The 19,194-nt window shown below is 40.9% G+C and overlaps 2 protein-coding genes across 3 annotated transcripts; both read left to right on the forward strand.

Moving 5' to 3' along the window:
* The first annotated feature begins 500 nt into the window (after positions 1-500).
* Positions 501-12,762, forward strand: LOC134178633 (annexin A13-like). Of its 2 annotated transcripts, XM_062645520.1 has the most exons (16): positions 501-727; positions 790-1,020; positions 2,782-2,997; positions 3,070-3,081; positions 3,127-3,154; positions 3,909-4,003; positions 4,063-4,176; positions 4,306-4,396; positions 4,454-4,533; positions 4,609-4,665; positions 4,997-5,043; positions 5,107-5,173; positions 7,932-8,007; positions 8,090-8,148; positions 8,219-8,341; positions 12,511-12,762. In XM_062645520.1, exons 1-16 carry the CDS (start codon positions 542-544, stop codon positions 12,568-12,570), a joined length of 1,542 nt encoding a protein of 513 aa, XP_062501504.1. In that variant the 5' UTR covers positions 501-541; the 3' UTR covers positions 12,571-12,762. The 2 variants fall into 2 exon arrangements, with proteins under 2 accessions (XP_062501504.1, XP_062501503.1); XM_062645519.1 differs by having other exon boundaries at positions 3,070-3,154.
* A 4,564-nt stretch (positions 12,763-17,326) lies between these two features.
* On the forward strand, positions 17,327-18,345 carry LOC134178447 (uncharacterized). Its single transcript, XM_062645325.1, has one exon. It carries the CDS (start codon positions 17,335-17,337, stop codon positions 18,343-18,345), a length of 1,011 nt encoding a protein of 336 aa, XP_062501309.1. The 5' UTR covers positions 17,327-17,334.
* The last annotated feature ends 849 nt before the right edge of the window (positions 18,346-19,194 follow it).

The raw sequence follows: 19,194 nt of genomic DNA on the forward strand, positions 1-19,194 counted from the left end.
GATTTACAGTATTTGGCTTTAGAAATAAATTACTGAGCCATCTGAAAGAGGTAACAGACTAGTTACCTAAGAGCAGTTGAATCAAGGAACAGACTTGTACAATAAATGTACAAATGGCTGATGTATAGAACAACCAGATATACAGTAGCAGTGAATTAGTTGATTGCAATTACATATGATGACGTCATCAGTAAGAATTAATATTGCTTGTGCTCTATCCTTTTTTCTGCTCTTAACTTAATTGATGTAGTTTGGTAGTCTATATGCCTCTACAGGAAACTGCACGTGCGACCCAATAGACAATTAATATTAACTATTAGTGACAAAACAACAAAACAAAAGCAAACAACAATGTGTACGTAATGTATGCATACTTCATGACCGTGGCTACCTGTACGAGCGAGCAGCAAACTGTAATTCGTTATTAGTCAGACGGAATCACAGAAACAGCAATCTATAACGCGCGTTATTGAAGTGATTGCTCCACTGTTTGACACACCCACGCACAACACATTTCGCAGTCATTTTCACTCTCGACACGATGAGTTATCCTCCGTTCGGCGGCGCTCCTGGGTTCCCACCCGACCCCGGCTATCCACCCGCTTATCCACCACAGCCGTCCTATCCTCCATCCTATCCTCCTTCCTACCCTCCCTCTCAGCCTCCCTACCCACCATCAGGGCCTCAACCAATCGGATTCGCTGGACTATCACCCGCCTATCCTACAGTATTTCCCGTCTTTATGTGTTCTCAACTTTTTTCTGATTTTTTTCAATTTTTTGTGTGTAGCCCACTGGACCGGGGTATCCGCCTGCGCCAGGCTATCCCTCTGCTCCTCCTTCTGACGTCTCAGGGTATCCTCCCGCTCCGGCTCTGGCTCCACCCGCGTCTGGTCCGTCATTTGCTGGTACCGCTTTCGCCGTGTCGGCCTTCAGCAGACCTCCGCCAGCGTCTAATCCTTACGGTCAGCAGCAGCCTCCGTATCCTGCAGCATCGTATCCAACTGGACCGTCTAGTCAGGTGAGAACGTTGGTGTTTTGATTTTTGTAGTAGGCAGTTAGAGTTGGAGTCGAACGTAGAAGGAAGTTTGAATGTATGGCGTGTCGTCTAGGTGACTACCTCAAGTGTAATGTATGACTGTGTGTAGACACTTCTATCTATAGACACTGTTCGCTGACGGTGTGAGTTTTGATTTGACCTTTGGAAAGGGTGAACCGTTGTTATCACTTCCTATGTGTGTAACTATTATCAATTGAGATATTATAGTGTGACAAATGGATCAGATATGGTTGCGTTTCAAGATATTTACGTTAACGATTAATTTATTTCTGTTGTGTGGCCCGTGATACAGTAGAACCTGGGTCAAGGGTAGATGATTGCGTTACAGGGTGTGTCTGTGGTAACTATCTGTCACTATCATGGCAACTGCTTGATGCTACACACGACTGCTTAGTTCTGGTTTGGATTGGTTTCGTGTTTCTGCCTGCCTGTCTGTCTGTTAAATACATATATTTCAAATCCAAAGAAATTTCCGTCAAGAGCTTAAAAGCTAGTCTTTAATTAAGTAAAGTTTCTCTAAATCAACAACAAACACTTAAGGCTACAACAGATGACCCCATAGTGGGATCAGAATACATTTAACCACTTAGTTTAAAACAAATTATTGATATTCGTCAAGGACACTGCAAGATTTTTGTTCAGCTGAAATTACTGTCTGTCTGTCTGTGTTTCTGACTGCTTGTCTGTCTGTCTGTCTGTCTGCACTCTGTCTCTCTGTCTGTCTTTGTGTGTGTGTGTGTGTGTGTGTGTGTGTGTGTGTGTGTGTGTGTGTGTGTGTGTGTGTGTGACACTGTCTGTGTGTGTGTCTGTATGTTTTTAACTTTTGGAAGTGACTCTCCGTTGTAATATAATCACTTTCAAATGTGTGTAAATATATTAGTGCGTGACAAATCGTCTGTTTGCTGGTCTGAGTGGATCAGATGTGGCTGAAAAAGATTTTAGGGATACTTTACCATGTTTCTTCTAATACAGCTTGCCACTTGCATTGTTTAGAATGCTCAATAGACTGTGCCTGTAATAGATGGTGAGAAATTAATTGGAAAGTGGGCTTTTATTTCAAACTTCATACACTCAAACATCTCTTATCCAGGCAGCTTGGGACCGGGCACTATCCGTATTACCAAATTGCCCGTATCTTACGATAAACACATTTTACAAGCAGTAGATCGGTTTGAATATGTACGTACTGTACGTGTATAACCATGCTGCATTTTTCATGTAGGCATGTAATACAGCACCTGATGCAAGTACATTGTACTTGCAACAGATGATTGGCACACGTTCTTGTGGGTGCCTGGTATACAGACAGACGTGCCCGTATCTCAGACATCCAGATAAGAGACGTTTGAGTGTATAACAACAATGAACATAATTTCTCAAAAACATATATGGTGTACATACTAGAAAATGTTATTGAGTTACTGAGCTACCACTAGAACAGCAGCATGTACGTTTATTAGGCGAGGGTCTATTAATTGAAATGAGTGTCCGAATGGGTGTATATTAGAAGGTAGGAAATTATTGGAAGAATGAGTTTGTATTAGAAGGAATAGGGAGATTTGTTGATTTGTTTCTGGTGTGTGTGTGTGTGTGTGTGTGTGTGTCTGTCTGTCTGTCTGTCTGTCTGTCTGTCTGTCTGTCTGTCTGTCTGTCTGTCTGTGTATGTGTGTTTGTTTGTAGTGTTTGGGTATAATGTTGTGATGTATATAATTATATCTACAGCCACCCTATGGCCATCCTCCGCCATCAAATCCTCCCGCCCCCTACCCCGTTCCTATCCCATCACAACCCCCACCTCACCACCACCAACCACCACCACAACACCAACAACCTCACCACCAACCACCACCACCACAACCTCAGCCCGCACCGCGATCAAGCCCTTCAAGCCTATCCGCAGCAACCAAACAGATTGCCTCAATGACCATCACAGAACAGGTGAGTGACAATAAACTACAACTAAGAATCTCTCTAATAAACATCTCTAACTTTCTTTACTAAATTGGATAGCGGGGAGAGGGAACACTGAGACCTGCTCGGCCATTCAACAAAGAACAGGATTGTGAGACACTGAGAAGTGCAATGAAAGGCTTCGGTAAGCAACATGTAACTCTGTCATCTACTTGCAATGTTTCCGCTGGAAAATTTTGATTATTAGCCACTTGGCTAAAGGTGTTTGTTCGTTTGTAGCCAAGTGCTTTATTTCAGAGCCAAGAAAAAATCGCCTAAACATCTAATGGTCGATCACAACAAATGCAGTAGAGTGACTTTGGAAAGACAAAATCTACAAACCAGACTTCAAGCGTTCATTGCCATCCTTCCTGGTTTTTATACCAAAATTTAAAATCTCTGTCAAAATCAAAGTCTTGAAATTTATGGCCCTTCAATATTCAGTGTCATCAAAGTTCAGCATATTGATTCAATGATAAATCATCATCTCTATCTTCCTCATGGTTTCTATACCATCGATCTGCTTCCGTTTCACTACGGCAGTCATCTTCAGAACCATGACTGTCATCTTTATTCACTTGCGCTTATTTCAAAGAGCATGTGCAGGACACGAGCAGAGCAATTGCGAGAGGTCGGCCTTGTAGTCCCTGGACCTCTATTGCATTGCACTATAAAATGCAAGATTCTATCCAGGGGGAGGCACACATGGTACACTTTAACATCTAGACAAACTGGCAAGGAGGCATTACTATTTTTCGCCAGCCACATTTATTTGTAGCATTTAGCTATTTGGCGATCGTCCAGCGGAAACACTGCTACTAGTCATGCGTTTTATTGTTTTATTATTAATATATTTACAGATATCTGTACAGATTGCTTACGTTAGTATGTTTGTTTAGGTACCAATGAAAAGGCAATCATCAGCGTCTTAGGTCATCGTACTGCTGACCAGAGGGTGCAGCTGATCACCACATTCAAGACGATGTTTGGAAAGGTCGAGTTTAGTGTCTCGTTTCGTTGTGATGTTTTCGTTCGACGACAAATGTTTGTTAGGATCTTATTGCTGATCTGAAGAGTGAACTGAACGGCCACTTTCTTGATCTGGTCATGGCTCTGATGCAGTCGCTACGGCAGTTCGACGCGAGGGAACTACGACGAGCGATGAAGGTAACTGTCTAACTAGATGCTTGTGTGTGTGTGTGTGTGTGTGTGTGTGTGTGTGTGTGTGTGTGTGTGTGTGTGTGTGTGTGTGTGTGTGTGTGTGTGTACTTGCACAACAACTGTGATGCGTGGCAGGGCATCGGTACAGACGAGAGCATCCTAATTGAAGTTCTATGCACACGAACTAATAGTCAAATAGCTGAAATCAAGCAAGAATACAGTAAAAGTATGATGTGTATGGCAGCGTAGTTTGGATGGATCGTTAAAGTGTGTATGTGTCTAGTGTTTAAACGTGATCTCGAAAAGGATGTTGTGTCTGAGACTTCCGGTCACTTCAAACGGCTTCTTGTTTCCATGTTGCAGGTACGTTATGTTTTCAATGTGTGTTAAGTGTGAGGGGTGTGTGTGTGTGTTTGTTTATTTCTTATTTCTGTGAAGGCAAACCGTGACGAGTCTGGTACTGTTGATGTTCGAAAAGCTGCTGCAGAAGCTCAAGTAGGATTTGTGTGTGTGTTAACTACCGGTGGGGTTACCATAACTTGACAGTTTGCATGGGCAAGAGTGTGTTCCACACGCGTCTTGCATGCGCGTGCGTGCACACACACACACACACACACACACACACACACAACACACACACACACACACACACACACACACACACACACACACACACATTGAAAAAATAGTAACTCATACTTGATTAGTAGCCCTACTTAAATAGTAATCAGTGGTTCTGATTGAAAAATAGTAACCCACAGGTTACTATTTGAGGAAATACAGTATACACAGACTTTATCTGTTTCAATTAATATGTCGTTTTTAGGATCTGTATAAAGCTGGTGAAGCTCGTTTGGGAACGGATGAGTCAAAGTGAGTTGGTCTTAGTCTCGTTGTATTACGCGACTCCATTTTGTATTTCTCTCAATTTTTTAGATTCAATCAAATTCTTGCTGCTCGTAGTTATCCTCAGCTCAGAGCAACGTTTGATGAATATCGCAAAGTAAGTCGTACTTGTCTTACCCAATTGGAACACTCGATTGGTACAAGAATAACAACAAGATGACATACACGATGCTGTGTATGTCTGTCTGTCTGTTTGTCTGTTACTCTGTCTGTCTGGAGTTTTTCATTAAATTGGACACTTGAATTTTTGAATTACACCTTAGCCAGATAGCTAAACGAGCGCACGTTGTGTGTCTACTGGTACGTCATGCACCGATCGCTCTGCTCTCTGGCTGTGCCAATATGGTTTTGTATGTCTGCAATAGAAAAATCTGTTTTCAACATTGGCATGTGACTTCAATAACCAGTAACCGTATCTGTCCAAATGCAAGCCCCGGGGCTTGAATTAAATGGTGGAATGCAACAAGCTTGTTTGTGTACTAAAAAGAGACGTGGGGCTTGTATTTATAGAGGGGTTGATATGGTACGGAGATATTGACTGCATGCTAGGGAGTTGTAACTTCACTTATTTTTATTACTGGTATCTGGTCACGTGATCATCCAGCTACATAAAAATTAGAGCAAGTTGTCTGCAGTGAAGCCTTCAAAGTCTGATTGTTTCGAAAGCACTAGATCGTCTTTTTCCTGTTCTGTGACATCCGCCGGCCTTGGAACGAGTTCTTTCACTGTGGTAGAGATGTAGTCTCACATAGCCATACTCTTCTTGCCGGAAGGTTGTAGGTGGGAAGGGTCTGGCTACGCGAGACTAGAGATGAGGATTGACTTCCTTTGTAGTTAGTGCCTTTGTTCTTCATGCAGGTCATTAGGTCTTCCATGCCATCAACGTTGTTAGTGATTCTCGCGCATTCTCTCAAACCTCACTAATCCAAATCCTTTCTAATCCGAATTGCCTTTCTAACCCAGATCCTATTAGGCAATGCTGCTGCATAAAACGGTTATTAGCAAATACTGTTTCTGACTTTTAATCCTGGCCGTCACATTATTTATAAGTATGTAGTTGTTGCAGCTGTGTCATTTACCACAAACATGACATGAAGATAAAAAGAGACATACGTCAATGCACCAGTGGTGTGGGTGTCCGAGGCAAAGTCTGGACCTCCAATTCAAAGCTATGCATTTTGGCACATCTCTGCATTTTGGTAGTTCTAAAAACTTCACTAATCCGAACAGGGCTTAGTATGGGGCTGTTCAGATTAGTGAGATTCTACTGTAGTTTTGAATGAGTAGGAGCCTTGCAGATTGAAACAAATCTCGTCTGTTTGCTACATACCGGTTGGAGTGTGGCCAAATATGCCACAAAACGATGTTGTACACAATTTGAAATAATGTCATCAGTTAGTTTCATCACAGTGACACCTATGACATCATGAATAATATATTTTATATATATATATATATACGACGCCCTTTGCGAAGTGATTTACTACGCTCTTCTAACAGACAACAAGCATGCGAAAAGGGAACAACATTGTTCTGGCTATGACAACAGTCGTTCTGGTGATATATTTCATCCTGATTTTCTTCTGGGTCGCCCCGACTTCTTTGATGTAACAGTGATACATGAATGTCTAATATACATTTCCTATCTAGCAAGTTGGTGGTTGCATGTCATCATCACTGATTGCATGTAAATTTGAAGGATTGATTGATGTTGTAGTCATAATTACTGTTGGATACAGCAGTTTTTAATTAATTCCAAGTCAACTTTGCTTACCTAGCCAACAGCCTGCAGCCTTCATTCATTATTAAAGCTGCCACAGAAGCTGTGGAAGCTTGCAAAGTCTTTCGTCACGCTGACAGAGTTACAGCAGCTGGCGGTATATTTTATCCAGTTGCTGTAGAAACTCTAGGTCCCTGGACACCATACATGCAGTCTCAAGATCCTGCATTCTGTGGCTTCGAGAATTTCTGCAATGAGTCAAATGATGTTTTCAAAGTCTTTAAACAACTTATTACAACAATTATCTGTGAAAGTATAGTCATATAATGCTACATTGGTTTTACAACGTTTGAATTTAGAGATAGAGGATGTACATAGTTGGGACATGCTTACTTGAGTTGTTTGGAGATGTTGGGGTAGGGAACGCTCGTGTATGTAATATATATATATATATATATATATATATATATATATATATATATATATATATATATATATGTATGTATGTATGTATATGTTGGTCATGAGGCATGTCAAATGTTTAGACAAGCACCGCGTTTAAAACTGCAGCTGTTAAAATTTCCTGTGTAACGTCTAACTATAGTTGATATCAACAGAAAACAGAAATCAACACTACCACGTGTTGCGGGCACATGTGGCGTCCCTTGCTGCTATGCAAGGAAGGCATGTTAGCTACTGTGCAGACTCACGAGGGTCTGGTCTATTGAAACATACATATAGGGATTAAGAACTACACTCAGACTACTAGTAGAGTAAGTTGCAAAACAGTTTGGATTGAAGCCCCGGGACTTTTATAGATTTTGGTGGTGCTTGTATTTCGTGGATACAACCCCCGGGGCTTGAATTTTGGTGAAGCTTGTATTAGATGGATACAAGTCTGGGGCATTAATTTTGGTGGGTCTTGTATTTGGATGGATATGGTAATTTAGACTCAATACAAGTATCAAAGATTATTACAGCAGGTTGTGATTTTGACGTGTTGTTATAACCATTTTGATGATTATCATACGCCGTATGTGTTGTGACAGACTGATGCAATGCTCACTTGTCTGCATTACCCCACATACCCTATATCGTTGTTTGTATTATACCGAACACAAATTTGTGTATTTAGGTGTGCAAGTATGATATCGAACAATCAATCAGCAGGGAGATGTCGGGCGATCTCAAGGCGGGGATGCTAACGATAGGTGGGGCTTCTATTACAACCGTTCGTTAGTCTGTTGTGTGTTGAGCGAGACATGTACACGTCGTTTGTTGTTGAATTTTTAGTTCGTTGTGTTCAAGACAAGACGGGATACTTTGCAGAGAAAATCTATAAGTCTATGAAGGTGGGTGTTGGTCAGGATGACTTCACATGAGACGTCATGATTGTTAGTTGATTTCTACGGTGGTGTTTAGGGACTCGGTACTGACGATGAAACGCTTAGGCGTTGTATTGTATCTCGCTGTGAGGTGGACATGGTGCAGATCAAACGGTTTTTTGCGACTCACTACAAAGAGACACTCGCCAAATGGATCCAGGTAATGAATTTGTCAAGCACTCAGTATCTTGCATTTGCCTTAATTAATGAGTTACTTACGTACTTAATTAAATTAAATGAATTTAGGTAAGTGACTTTGTCAAGCATCTCGATGTCTGGCATTTACTTTAATTAATTAATTAATTGGTAAATAATTAATTAATTATAGTAAATGCCAAACATTGATTATTATTTATTTATTTATTTATTTAATGAAACCATTCACGTATCATAACACCAACCTTAGCGAGTGCATTTTAGTTTATAGTACTGAAGTCCCCATGGTAGGTCCTTAGTACACAATGAGACTAAAAAACCAGTTGACTGTCAGTGTACATGTCATTGTAACATTTAATGGTAATATACCATATAAGATCATGAAACATTGGCGGGAATTTATTTTGGCGTTGGACATTGTTAGGCCCCTATTTGTTGCATGTCTGTTTCACATCACCCGCCCGCATCCGAACAACAGGGCCTCACTGATTTCACCATTACGCTGTTATTCATGTAATGCACATGTGCAATACAATCGGAGCACATGGCATATGTCTGAACCATCTTCCATGTCTCATTTCTTTTAATTGCGCGATGTCTGCTCTTCTCATCTACACGGTTTACTGTAAATCTTCAAGAAAGAACTTGAGGATCAGAACCAAACACAGATCGTCCAATAGTTGTTAAAGTCACTGTAGCTGTCATTCGCATGATGATGTCTAGAGCTTGTATTACCTTTTGTTGCTGTGGATGCTGATCTGTTGTGTTATATTATTTATATTGTGCCGACTGACTTCGGGTGTCACGTGTACATAATTGATAATGGTAATGGCCCACCCGCCGCCCGCCCGCCTGTCTCAGTTTGAGAGAGCCTGGGTGATGTGAAACAGACATGTAACAAATAGGGGCCTTATTGGATAATTGATATATATATATATATATATATATTATATATATAGCTAAATATATATTTCAATACAACCAATCTACGACACAGGCAAATCCCATAAACTAAATTACTGTCATTATTGTCTAACAACAATCTACTTAGAATCATGCTGCGTTATACGACCACAACTTAACTGACAATTGCTGCAACAAATTATTTAAAGACTGACTAAAGGAATAGAATTAACAGAAACAATTTTAGATGCTATAGTCTTTAATGTATTCAAGCTGACATCCGACCATGTCCCAAATGATTCAACTGCAAGTGGAAAGAAGAGAGCACCAGATGAAAAACACTTGGGTGTCGTGCTTCATACACTTTGAAATTTCTCCTTCTAAGGTCGCAAAACCAGCGTTGCTTGCTGAATGCGACACAAATCTTTGCTGAAACGAATTACACACGGTTACATCAGAATAAGCCGGACGGCCAAACAAAAAGTTTGGATGATAGACATCGCCAGGTCGACTATAGTTCTCTGAAGAAGATCTTTGTTCGCGTCGGGTTCCTTTATCGTGTACTAGCAAAGGTTGAAAAACGGCATCTCTCAAAGCATCATGATGTCTAGAACGTAAAGAAATCTTCCGGCAACCAAGAAGATGATCACCAAACGTATCCAATACTTGGCCACAAATGCAACGGACAGCATTTGGAGGTGAAGAAAAACATTGGAAGACCGAGCCAAAGGTGAACAGCAATCGTGAACTCATGACGACTCATGGCAAGCCCGAGATTGGGGTTGGGAATGGCTGTAAGCCATGCTTCGGCATGAGGCTCAGAAATAGTATTCAACCTGGCTTTGTCTCTAATAGAACAAGACTCCTTCAATAGATCAAAATCCCATTTGTCCACTTGACTCTGAAGAGAATGCTGAGAAGCAACGTTTATGTCAGTGTCTATCTGAACATTTTCATAGGTAGTAAAGAACATTTCTTTAGCCTGTGATTCACCATTCACTTTGAAAGATGAAATTTCGTCAATTGAGGAAACGCCAAGGAAACGACATATCAACTTTTGAGTGGAATTACAACTCCCAATAAAAGCTAAGCACGAGGCTTTATTAGCTAATCGTAAACCAAGACCACCATATTTTATTGGCAAGGATGCTTGCTTCCAAGCAACATCTGACAAAGAAGAATGAGATAGGAGTTCAAAGGCACGACAAAGGTGTTGATCAAAAGATGGCAATTGACGAAGCGCTTCCCTGGTGGCACAGTACGAAGGAGATGATTAATTTTGGGAAGAGAGAAGCAACTTTGAAGGAGTTGAAATTCAATTTGAGGATCATCAATATCCATGAGATGACTTTGTGCATTGATCACTTGAAATGCGTTTTTGGAAAGCTGATTCAAAAATTCCTTGTTTCCATAAATGGGAGATCCCAGTAATTCTATTCCTTCTTCTTGTTCTGCCACACGGTGAACTTCAGATGGAAACTCTGGAAATGTTGATCTCCAGTGGGCCAGAAAACTTCATTTTTTAAGTTCAAGCAAAGACCATATTTTGGACCCTTGGATAGCAGAGAATGCAACAGAGAGACAACTGAACTTCTTTCACCAATAAAAGTTCCATCGTCTAAATACCACAGTTGTAAACGAAGAGCAGCCACTTCTTTGGCGATATCATCCAAAAGTCCGACAAGACGAAACTGAAAAGCAGAGGACCTAGGGGATCCCCTTGTTGAACTCCTGCCTTAGAAAGAAGACGGCGTTTACAAAAACGAAGTTCTCCTGTACATTGGTAAGACCAGACAACCCATGAAAACAAATCAGGTAGGTTCTTACGTAGTCGATGAAGAAAAGCATTCCTATTACATTCGTTAAAAGCATTCGTTATGTCGACCTTCAAGCAACAAAGATTTTCTTCTGCAGAATGAGTATCAATGAAGGATCTGACTGTATGCACAGCAACTTCTAATCCTCCCCTAATCCCCACTCCGACTTGGCCATAAGGCAACAAGAGCTCTTCAAGACGAAGTCTAACAGATATGCAACATAATCAACTTGCAAGACGCCTAATTGTTTCACCAACTGCAATGGGTCTAAACCCACCAGACTTCTTTTTCAAGGCAATGAGAGGTGCACCACAAAGCCAAGGAGCAATGGTAGTGGGCAGTTTTCCTGCTATAGATTATTAACGAAACATGTAAGGCTATCCAGACATGATTGACCTGATGGGGCTATCGTGCCACAAATAGCATCCAACAAGTGTTGTGCACGAAGCCGTGAAGCACCAGGGCTGGACCCTCTAGGGAAAGCTTTAAGACATTCCAAAACCTGTTTACTTTCAATCACTAAAGGTGCAGGCATCTCCATATGCCCATCAGGGAGCGAATGGTCCGGGTGACAAGCAAGCAACTCTGCAAAAGCTGCGGAATTGCTGTAGTCTACACATCCCTCTGAAGACAGAGAACGAACAGCATCGCTATATCGACCTTCACGGGATAGTCTTATTGCACGTCGTGCATTTGAAGAACTAAGAGCCGAATCACTGCTATTGTTGTTATTATAGCAACGAGCATCCAAACGAGCAGCCAACCACAATGATACCAAATCACCATTCTTCCACTGTTTGAGACGAGACAAAATGGCATTCCTAACATTATGATGTCTTTTCTACCCACCACGAGAAGGAACTCGAAGCACACACACACACACACACACACACACACACACACACACACACACACACACACTATATTGATGTATGTACCATATTCCCCACCCGCTTGTTAAATGATTGTGTCATGGAGGAGTGTATGATTAACAGCTGCGTTTGTGACCATCACATTTCTCTACTCACTGGTCTCCAGCTATACTGTGTTGATAGAGAACTGCTGTGTTAGTGCAAAGAACAAAACTTGCATGACTGGACTTGCTTCATCGATAGCTTCATGACCTCATTCTCATTTTTTACCTTCCTGCTAGACAAGGTAGGTACAACAGACGGCACGCAGAGGTTCCATCTAGTGGCCTCATCTGCTTGACATACTGCCACATTGCCATGATGCCTGATGCTCATGAGTCAGAGTGATGATGTTAACATGATATTTCAGTGGCTTAATAGCAGATTTTATATTGGTGCTTGCTGCAAAATCCACCAATCTGCCAAATAACTTTCCTGCCAATATTTCATCTTATACGGTATCATGTTGTATGTGACTAGCGTAAATACAAATGATGGTTTGCTGTTGTAGTGATTCTAGTTGTTTGTTTACTTTACGACAGGGCGACACAAGTGGAAATTATCGACGACTGCTGCTTGCTCTAATCGGCGAAGGACATTAGTGGTTTGTGACTTGCCACTGTTGTTGACAGACGCTTGCTGCTTTATCGTTGACTTTCTTTCGTAGCACTAGTTGAATGTCTATGCATGTTGTCGACTTATGTGTGTTGTCTCAGTTTGCTGACTTGAAATGAAAAATGGATGACCAATTTATTTTTATTGTTGAAAATGTGATGAGTTTGTTTACGATTGGTAGTGCGATGCAGTTGATCTCCGATCGATGACTTACAACTGTACATGTGTGTATGTGTCATGTGACTTATGATGTGTGTGTGTGTGTGTGTGTGTGTGTGTGTGTGTGTGTGTGTGTGTGTGTGTGTGTGTGCGCGCGCGCGTACACGTGTGTGTCATGTACGCATGTGTATGTGTCATGTGGCTTATGACCTACTAGGATCCATGGCCCGTCCTTCGTACGGGCAAGATACTGTAGTGTAAAGATAGGTCTGTGGACACGTCACGTGCGATCTTTGTTGCGAGGTCCCGGATATGCTGAATGAATTCGAATCTTGCTCTTCGCGCTTGTTTTGATAGAAATCGACACACTCCCCGTGTAGCGCTTGCTGCAGAAAACGTGTAGGTTGGATTCGGTGCAAATGCGATCAGAATTTGGAGAGAAACGCAAGCGATAGAAGAGTAGGTTTCGTCGGCAAGAGATATTCGATTGCTCGAAGCTTTGCGAAGGACGGCGATGCATAGGGTCTATACGGGACTGGTGCGGGCGTGTGTTCGAATGAACTGCAATTTTGGTTGTGAACGGACAAAAGACGTGGCCACCAAACGCGAACATACATACACACACACACACACACACACACACACACACACACACACACACACACACACAGACAATTTGAGCTTTATATATTAGATACGTGTGTGTGTGTGTGTGTGTGTGTGTGTGTGTGTGTGTGTGTATGTGTGTGTGTGTGTGTGTGTGTGTGTGTCATGTGACTTATGAATGTGTATCTGTCATGTGACGTATAACATATTAATGTGTCCGGTGACATGATGTAGACATGTAGTTGTCGATTGTAGATCTGGAAGGTTAAGAGGGAGTATGACAACTAGATAATGGCTTGAAAATTGTTATTGAATGCAATTGTCAGTATGTTAGGCAAGAAATGAACATTTGAAGCCAGGGTCAGCGGGCTCAATGAGTGAATCCATCGTCAACGGGCTCAATATCCTCATGGCATTCAAACAAATATTATTACAATACATTTGTTTAAGATTGGTACGTTTTTCGTCTGTATCAAGTTTGGTGAGATTGTGCATATTCATTCAACAACACACACGACTAATACTAAAAGTTCACATTTTCTATCTGGACACCCGACGTTATCCAGACAGCTTGCTATGCACAGATCCAATAAAATGTGAACCACTGCAGTGGCGTAGCCAGGTGTACCATTTGTGGGGTGCACACAGAGTGTGAGACTGATGGGCACAGAATAGTTCATTGATTCGATGAAACACAATGACTGTGAACATTACATGTCGATATAGCTACTAAACATGCAATACAACGAATATAAGTACATTCTCTTTAGTTTAGTTCTGTTTCAGTATTATTGATGCCACATTCTTGCCCCACTTTAATGGCCCACATGACTACTATTTGGGGTGCACGTGTCTCTTGTGCCCCAACGCGGCTCCTCACCTGCATGGGCCAGCAGACAAATAACAAATGAGCACAATCTCTCTCCTGTGTTGAGTGCAAATTGTTCTTGTCAATGTGGTGGCCTTAAATATTGCACTGACAGTGTACTGTATCACTGGGTACGGTAGTACCCTGTATGTAGGGATATACCAGGTTGTGTGGGCGTGGTCAGATTTTAGACATTCAGAAATCATCTTAAAACGCGGCTAGATATCTTGAAGACGACAGATAGATAGAAAACCTTACAAGTTCAACTACGCTTGACTACTACTGAATTGATCTCAGCTTGTCTTCAGAAGGAGAAAAACGCTCGTCAATTCGGAGTTTTCGCTAGATTTTGTCTTCTTTCTTCTTCTTCTTCTTTTTCGTCACGCCTAACTCCTTGACTACGGCATATCTAAAGCTAAAACTTTGAGAAATGACGTAGAATAAGCCGACCTGTATTCTTTTGATAATAGAAAAAAGAAACATCTAAGAAAAAAGATTTGTGGAATGGATTTGAACCTGCTACCCTACTTACGTTCAACCGCAATTGTTGTAAGCAATTGCTAACAAACAATAACCAGGCAGCCAATCACAAGCTCTTGCTACGTTGCATGAAGCAGTCTAGGTACACACGTGTACGAACAAGACGACAAGAATTCTTGACACGTCTCGTGGTTGAAAAATCTGGAAGTCTACAGTTAGGCAAAGAATCGCGCTCTCGAATCGCACGAGCAACAGCAAACTAGAAGTGACGTTGAACGTCATTGCAATCGCAGACGCGATATGTCTCTTCTTGCCGTAGTTGTAACACCATGCAACGCCTTGAAGCATTTGAATTATGGCAAAAGCAAATTAATTCGGCTCGCTTCCATCACGAAATGTCGACTTTTGAAGCGCTCTGAATGTGAGAGGTGTGGCCTACGATAAAAATTTCGTATTATATGTAAGACCAAACTCCCTCAAATTGAAGACCTCGTACTGTGTACAAGCCGGTCGCGTGTAGAAGTCGAACTTTGGTTCAAGACACTCGGCACGCGCGTACACACACGTTCGGTCACGTGCACGTGCGCAAATGTCGGCATGTGTGTGTAGCGTTTAAATTATGACACCTAGACAACAATGATGACGAAGAAAAGTTGACGCTGCTGAAACTGGCATCTTGATTCTCATAGTAGTGACATGTCTATCTAACCGAATCTTGCGTCTTCAATTAAGTGGTCTAGATAATCGACATTCTGTAACGTGATGCATGACCATCAATGGAAATGCGAGCTTGCTTTGTTGCCCACACCAAGAACTTTAGTTGTTTAAACGCTAATACTCATACCCCACTGGACACAAATTTTAAAATTATGCAAGCATGCATCTACAAATTGTTATAGACAACCAGGAGATCTAACAGCTAATCTGCGTAAATTCCTTCTTCGATCTCGACCTTTTGCACGTGATCGAAATATTTTGCAGTACACACACACACACACACACACACACACACACACACACACACACACACACACACACACACACACACACACACACGCACGCACACACACACACACACACACACACACACACACACACACACATACACACACAACTACATGCACGTATGCTCGTAGCTCTGAAGCGAGTAGAACACAGCTTCATACTTACTAGTGGTGTTATTGCAACTAAATGTAACGTCTGATTCAAACCATATACACAAACACTGCGTAGCTCTTAGCATATTTTGCAAGTACACTGTAAACCTAAAATCCACGAGCTCGAGATATGAGACTATACATGTAGACCAGGTATGATTTAGGAAATGTGTATTTTTGTTAGGCTATAAAATCTTTGTTTAATATTAACTAATAAACTAGGCTGTGCTTTCGCAATTCTAAAAACTTACCAAACTAGAATTTTTAAATCTTTTTCTCTGAAAAAAGCAATTGATGTAGGGATTGTCATAAAAAGTAATAGAAACAAGATTTAGATAATATGAACCAAAGCCAGACATCATTAGTGAATCCTTCCAACCACATTCCCTAATTTTACTTTTAGTGTGTTGGAAGGATTCACTAATGATGTCTGGCTTTGGTTCATATTATCTAAATCTTGTTTCTATTACTTTTTATACAATCTCTACATCTATTCCTTTTTTCAGAAAAAAAGTTTTTAAAATTCTAGTTTGTATTTGTATTTGTATTTGTATTTGTATTTGTGTTTGTATTTCTTTTACTACAGAAAACCCTCAACTCAGCGGTCGATCTTCCGGGTACCATACCAAGCACACATACATGAATATGTACGTTAACATACATACTATAGAGTCTAAGTGAAACACTATCTAATATTTTAGAACACATGGATCTAAATATCGTAGACGCTGCTTAAAATCAGTGACTTTAGAGACTATTCTTAGCCTACATGGAAGAGAATTCCATAACTTTTGAGCATGATGAAATGAAGACTGCAGAAGTGCTTTAGTGTTTGTATTAGGCATATGTAGTCCTGATTGAGTACGACGAGTGTGATAATGATGATTTTCAAGTGAGTGATACCGGAAGTTGACACTGGTAGGAGGTAGAGAATGTAGACACAGGTGAGCGAGTGTATCTAGAGGTAGAAAGATGGTCTGGCCTGATGTGATTGGAGACCAAATTTAGAGAAGACAGAAGACATATTTCCAGTAGATTCCCTTGGTTTCAGGCCAGAAAGTATACTCTCAAGAACCTTTTTTCAATTCTCTGAATCCGCTTGGCTATGCCCGCAGTGCCATTATTCCATACAACAGCGCAATAATATTAATCTAGATCAGGCTGAATCCCTGATTTCACTATAGCTAGTCCAGAGTGGTGATCAAGGAGATGATGACAACGATAGAAAATCCCAATCTTCATGCCACTTTTCCAAACAACTGCATCGAGCTGCGTGCGATATCTTGATATCTTGCTGAGTCTGTTGGTTTGAGAGAAGTTTCACCAATCTTGACGGAGTAGTTAAACATCATCGAACTGTTGCAAATTATTTTAAATATTATCCGACCGCATTCGGGGGGTCTACGAGACTGGTCACGAGGCTTACTGCCACGCCCTGAAAACTCTGCGCGATCTGGTCTGGAAGTTCGAGGCTAGAAAATATGGCGAGTGGTGATTCTGATTTTGAAGAAATTAGTGCTCGCATTAGAGAGACTCAAGGCATGCTAACGTCTGTAAGTGAGCGAGTGAGAGCAGAAAGAGATCAGTTGGAGCGAGATTTCCCCAAACTGCAGAAATTTGAAGGAAAACCGATCAAACTGGATATCGGAGGTTTCATATTCAAAACATCACTGGAGACATTGAGGAAAGATACGGATTCCATGCTAGCCAGCATGTTCAGTGGAAGGTTTGATATGAAAGAACAAGAGGACGGGTCCTACTTTATAGATCGAGATCCAACTCATTTTCGCTTTATTCTCAACTTTCTCAGAACAGGGAAGGTCATCGTCCCTCACGATACGATCGCTAGAGAAGAACTGCTGTTGGAGGCGGAGTTTTATAACATCAAACCAATCATAGACAAACTCAATGAGACAACAGATTCACAATCAGCAATACAGCCAGTGGTAAGTGAGTTTAGTAGCAGCACTCTGATGAAGACAGAAGATAAACGTGTTCTTCTGTCTTGGTTGAGTGGGCAAATGAATTGGCGTCTCATCTACAAGGCAAGCAGGGATGGTTATAGAGCTGCTGATTTTCATCGTTGCTGTGACAACAAAGGAGAAACGATCAGTGTGATACACACTACTGGAGGATATTTGTTTGGAGGATATACTGATGTGCCATGGACAAGTGCACGTGTTGGTGTATACAAACGGAGCTCACAATCTTTTCTGTTTGCTTTCTGGTCTTCAGCTCTGGGAAACACTGCAGTAAAGGCTACAATAGTCGACAGTAATCATGCAGTTTATCATAGGGCTGACGTCTGTTGTGCATTTGGAGGAGGTAGCAATATTTGCATTTCTGATTCCAGTAATACCAATTTCAACAGCTACAGCAATTGGTCCAATGGTGAGTATTACAGTTACCCACCAGGTGTCACTTCTAACAAATATTGGCTTGTTGGACAACAAACCTTTCAGACACAAGACATTGAAGTGTTTGGACATTAAACCTGACATGTACATCTAGCATGAGTAATATACACAAACTTTGTTTTATGCAACAGATGTGCATTGTTGTTGCTTGTGGTATATTTGTAGTTGTTATTATTTTTATTATTATTATTGTTATTATTATTATTGTTCTTGTTTACATTTCTTTTGCAGTGTAATAGCAACTGGCTGACTTGGTAGATCACAATTATAAATCTGATAGTCAAGTGATTGTGTCAATTTTATCTGTGCAATTACACTTACTAGTACATTTTATTGTGTGTATGGCCTGCATGGTTGCGATAAAATCAAAAATATCAAAAGGGGTACAGACCCTGGTATTCTAGTATGTATGGTTGTATTATTGTTTCTAAAGCTTGTTATCAGAAACCTGATCACAACATGCCAGAATCAGATATACTCATTCATTGTATCACTAAATAATCATAATAGACTAAAGATGTTGGTATTAGTATGCAGAATACTTTCTATATTATACAATTCTAGTTTTGCTGCTATTTGGACAAAAATTCTCAAGACTCATGTGCTTGGAATGATATTAAACCAAAATTGCCAGAACAGAAAATCTCATACTGTCTATCCACATCCGGGATACACAACAATACATTTTCGAAGCAAAAATGCATGGAATTTGATGGGCGTGGTATAACACGGGATCAACTGTCGGGTTTGTTTCTTAGGGAAGCCCATTCATGCGCGTCATATTAATGCGCACCTACGGGCCACTCTCTGTGGCTCGTATGTATGCGTTAATTCAAATTTAAAAATATAACGCGCGTTAAAAACTTTATATGGCGCTTTAAAATTTTGTGTTGTTTAATATCAATGACTTCATAGTGCAAATTG

This window comes from Corticium candelabrum, chromosome 4 (assembly GCF_963422355.1).
Source record: "Corticium candelabrum chromosome 4, ooCorCand1.1, whole genome shotgun sequence".
NCBI classification, from domain to species: domain Eukaryota; kingdom Metazoa; phylum Porifera; class Homoscleromorpha; order Homosclerophorida; family Plakinidae; genus Corticium; species Corticium candelabrum.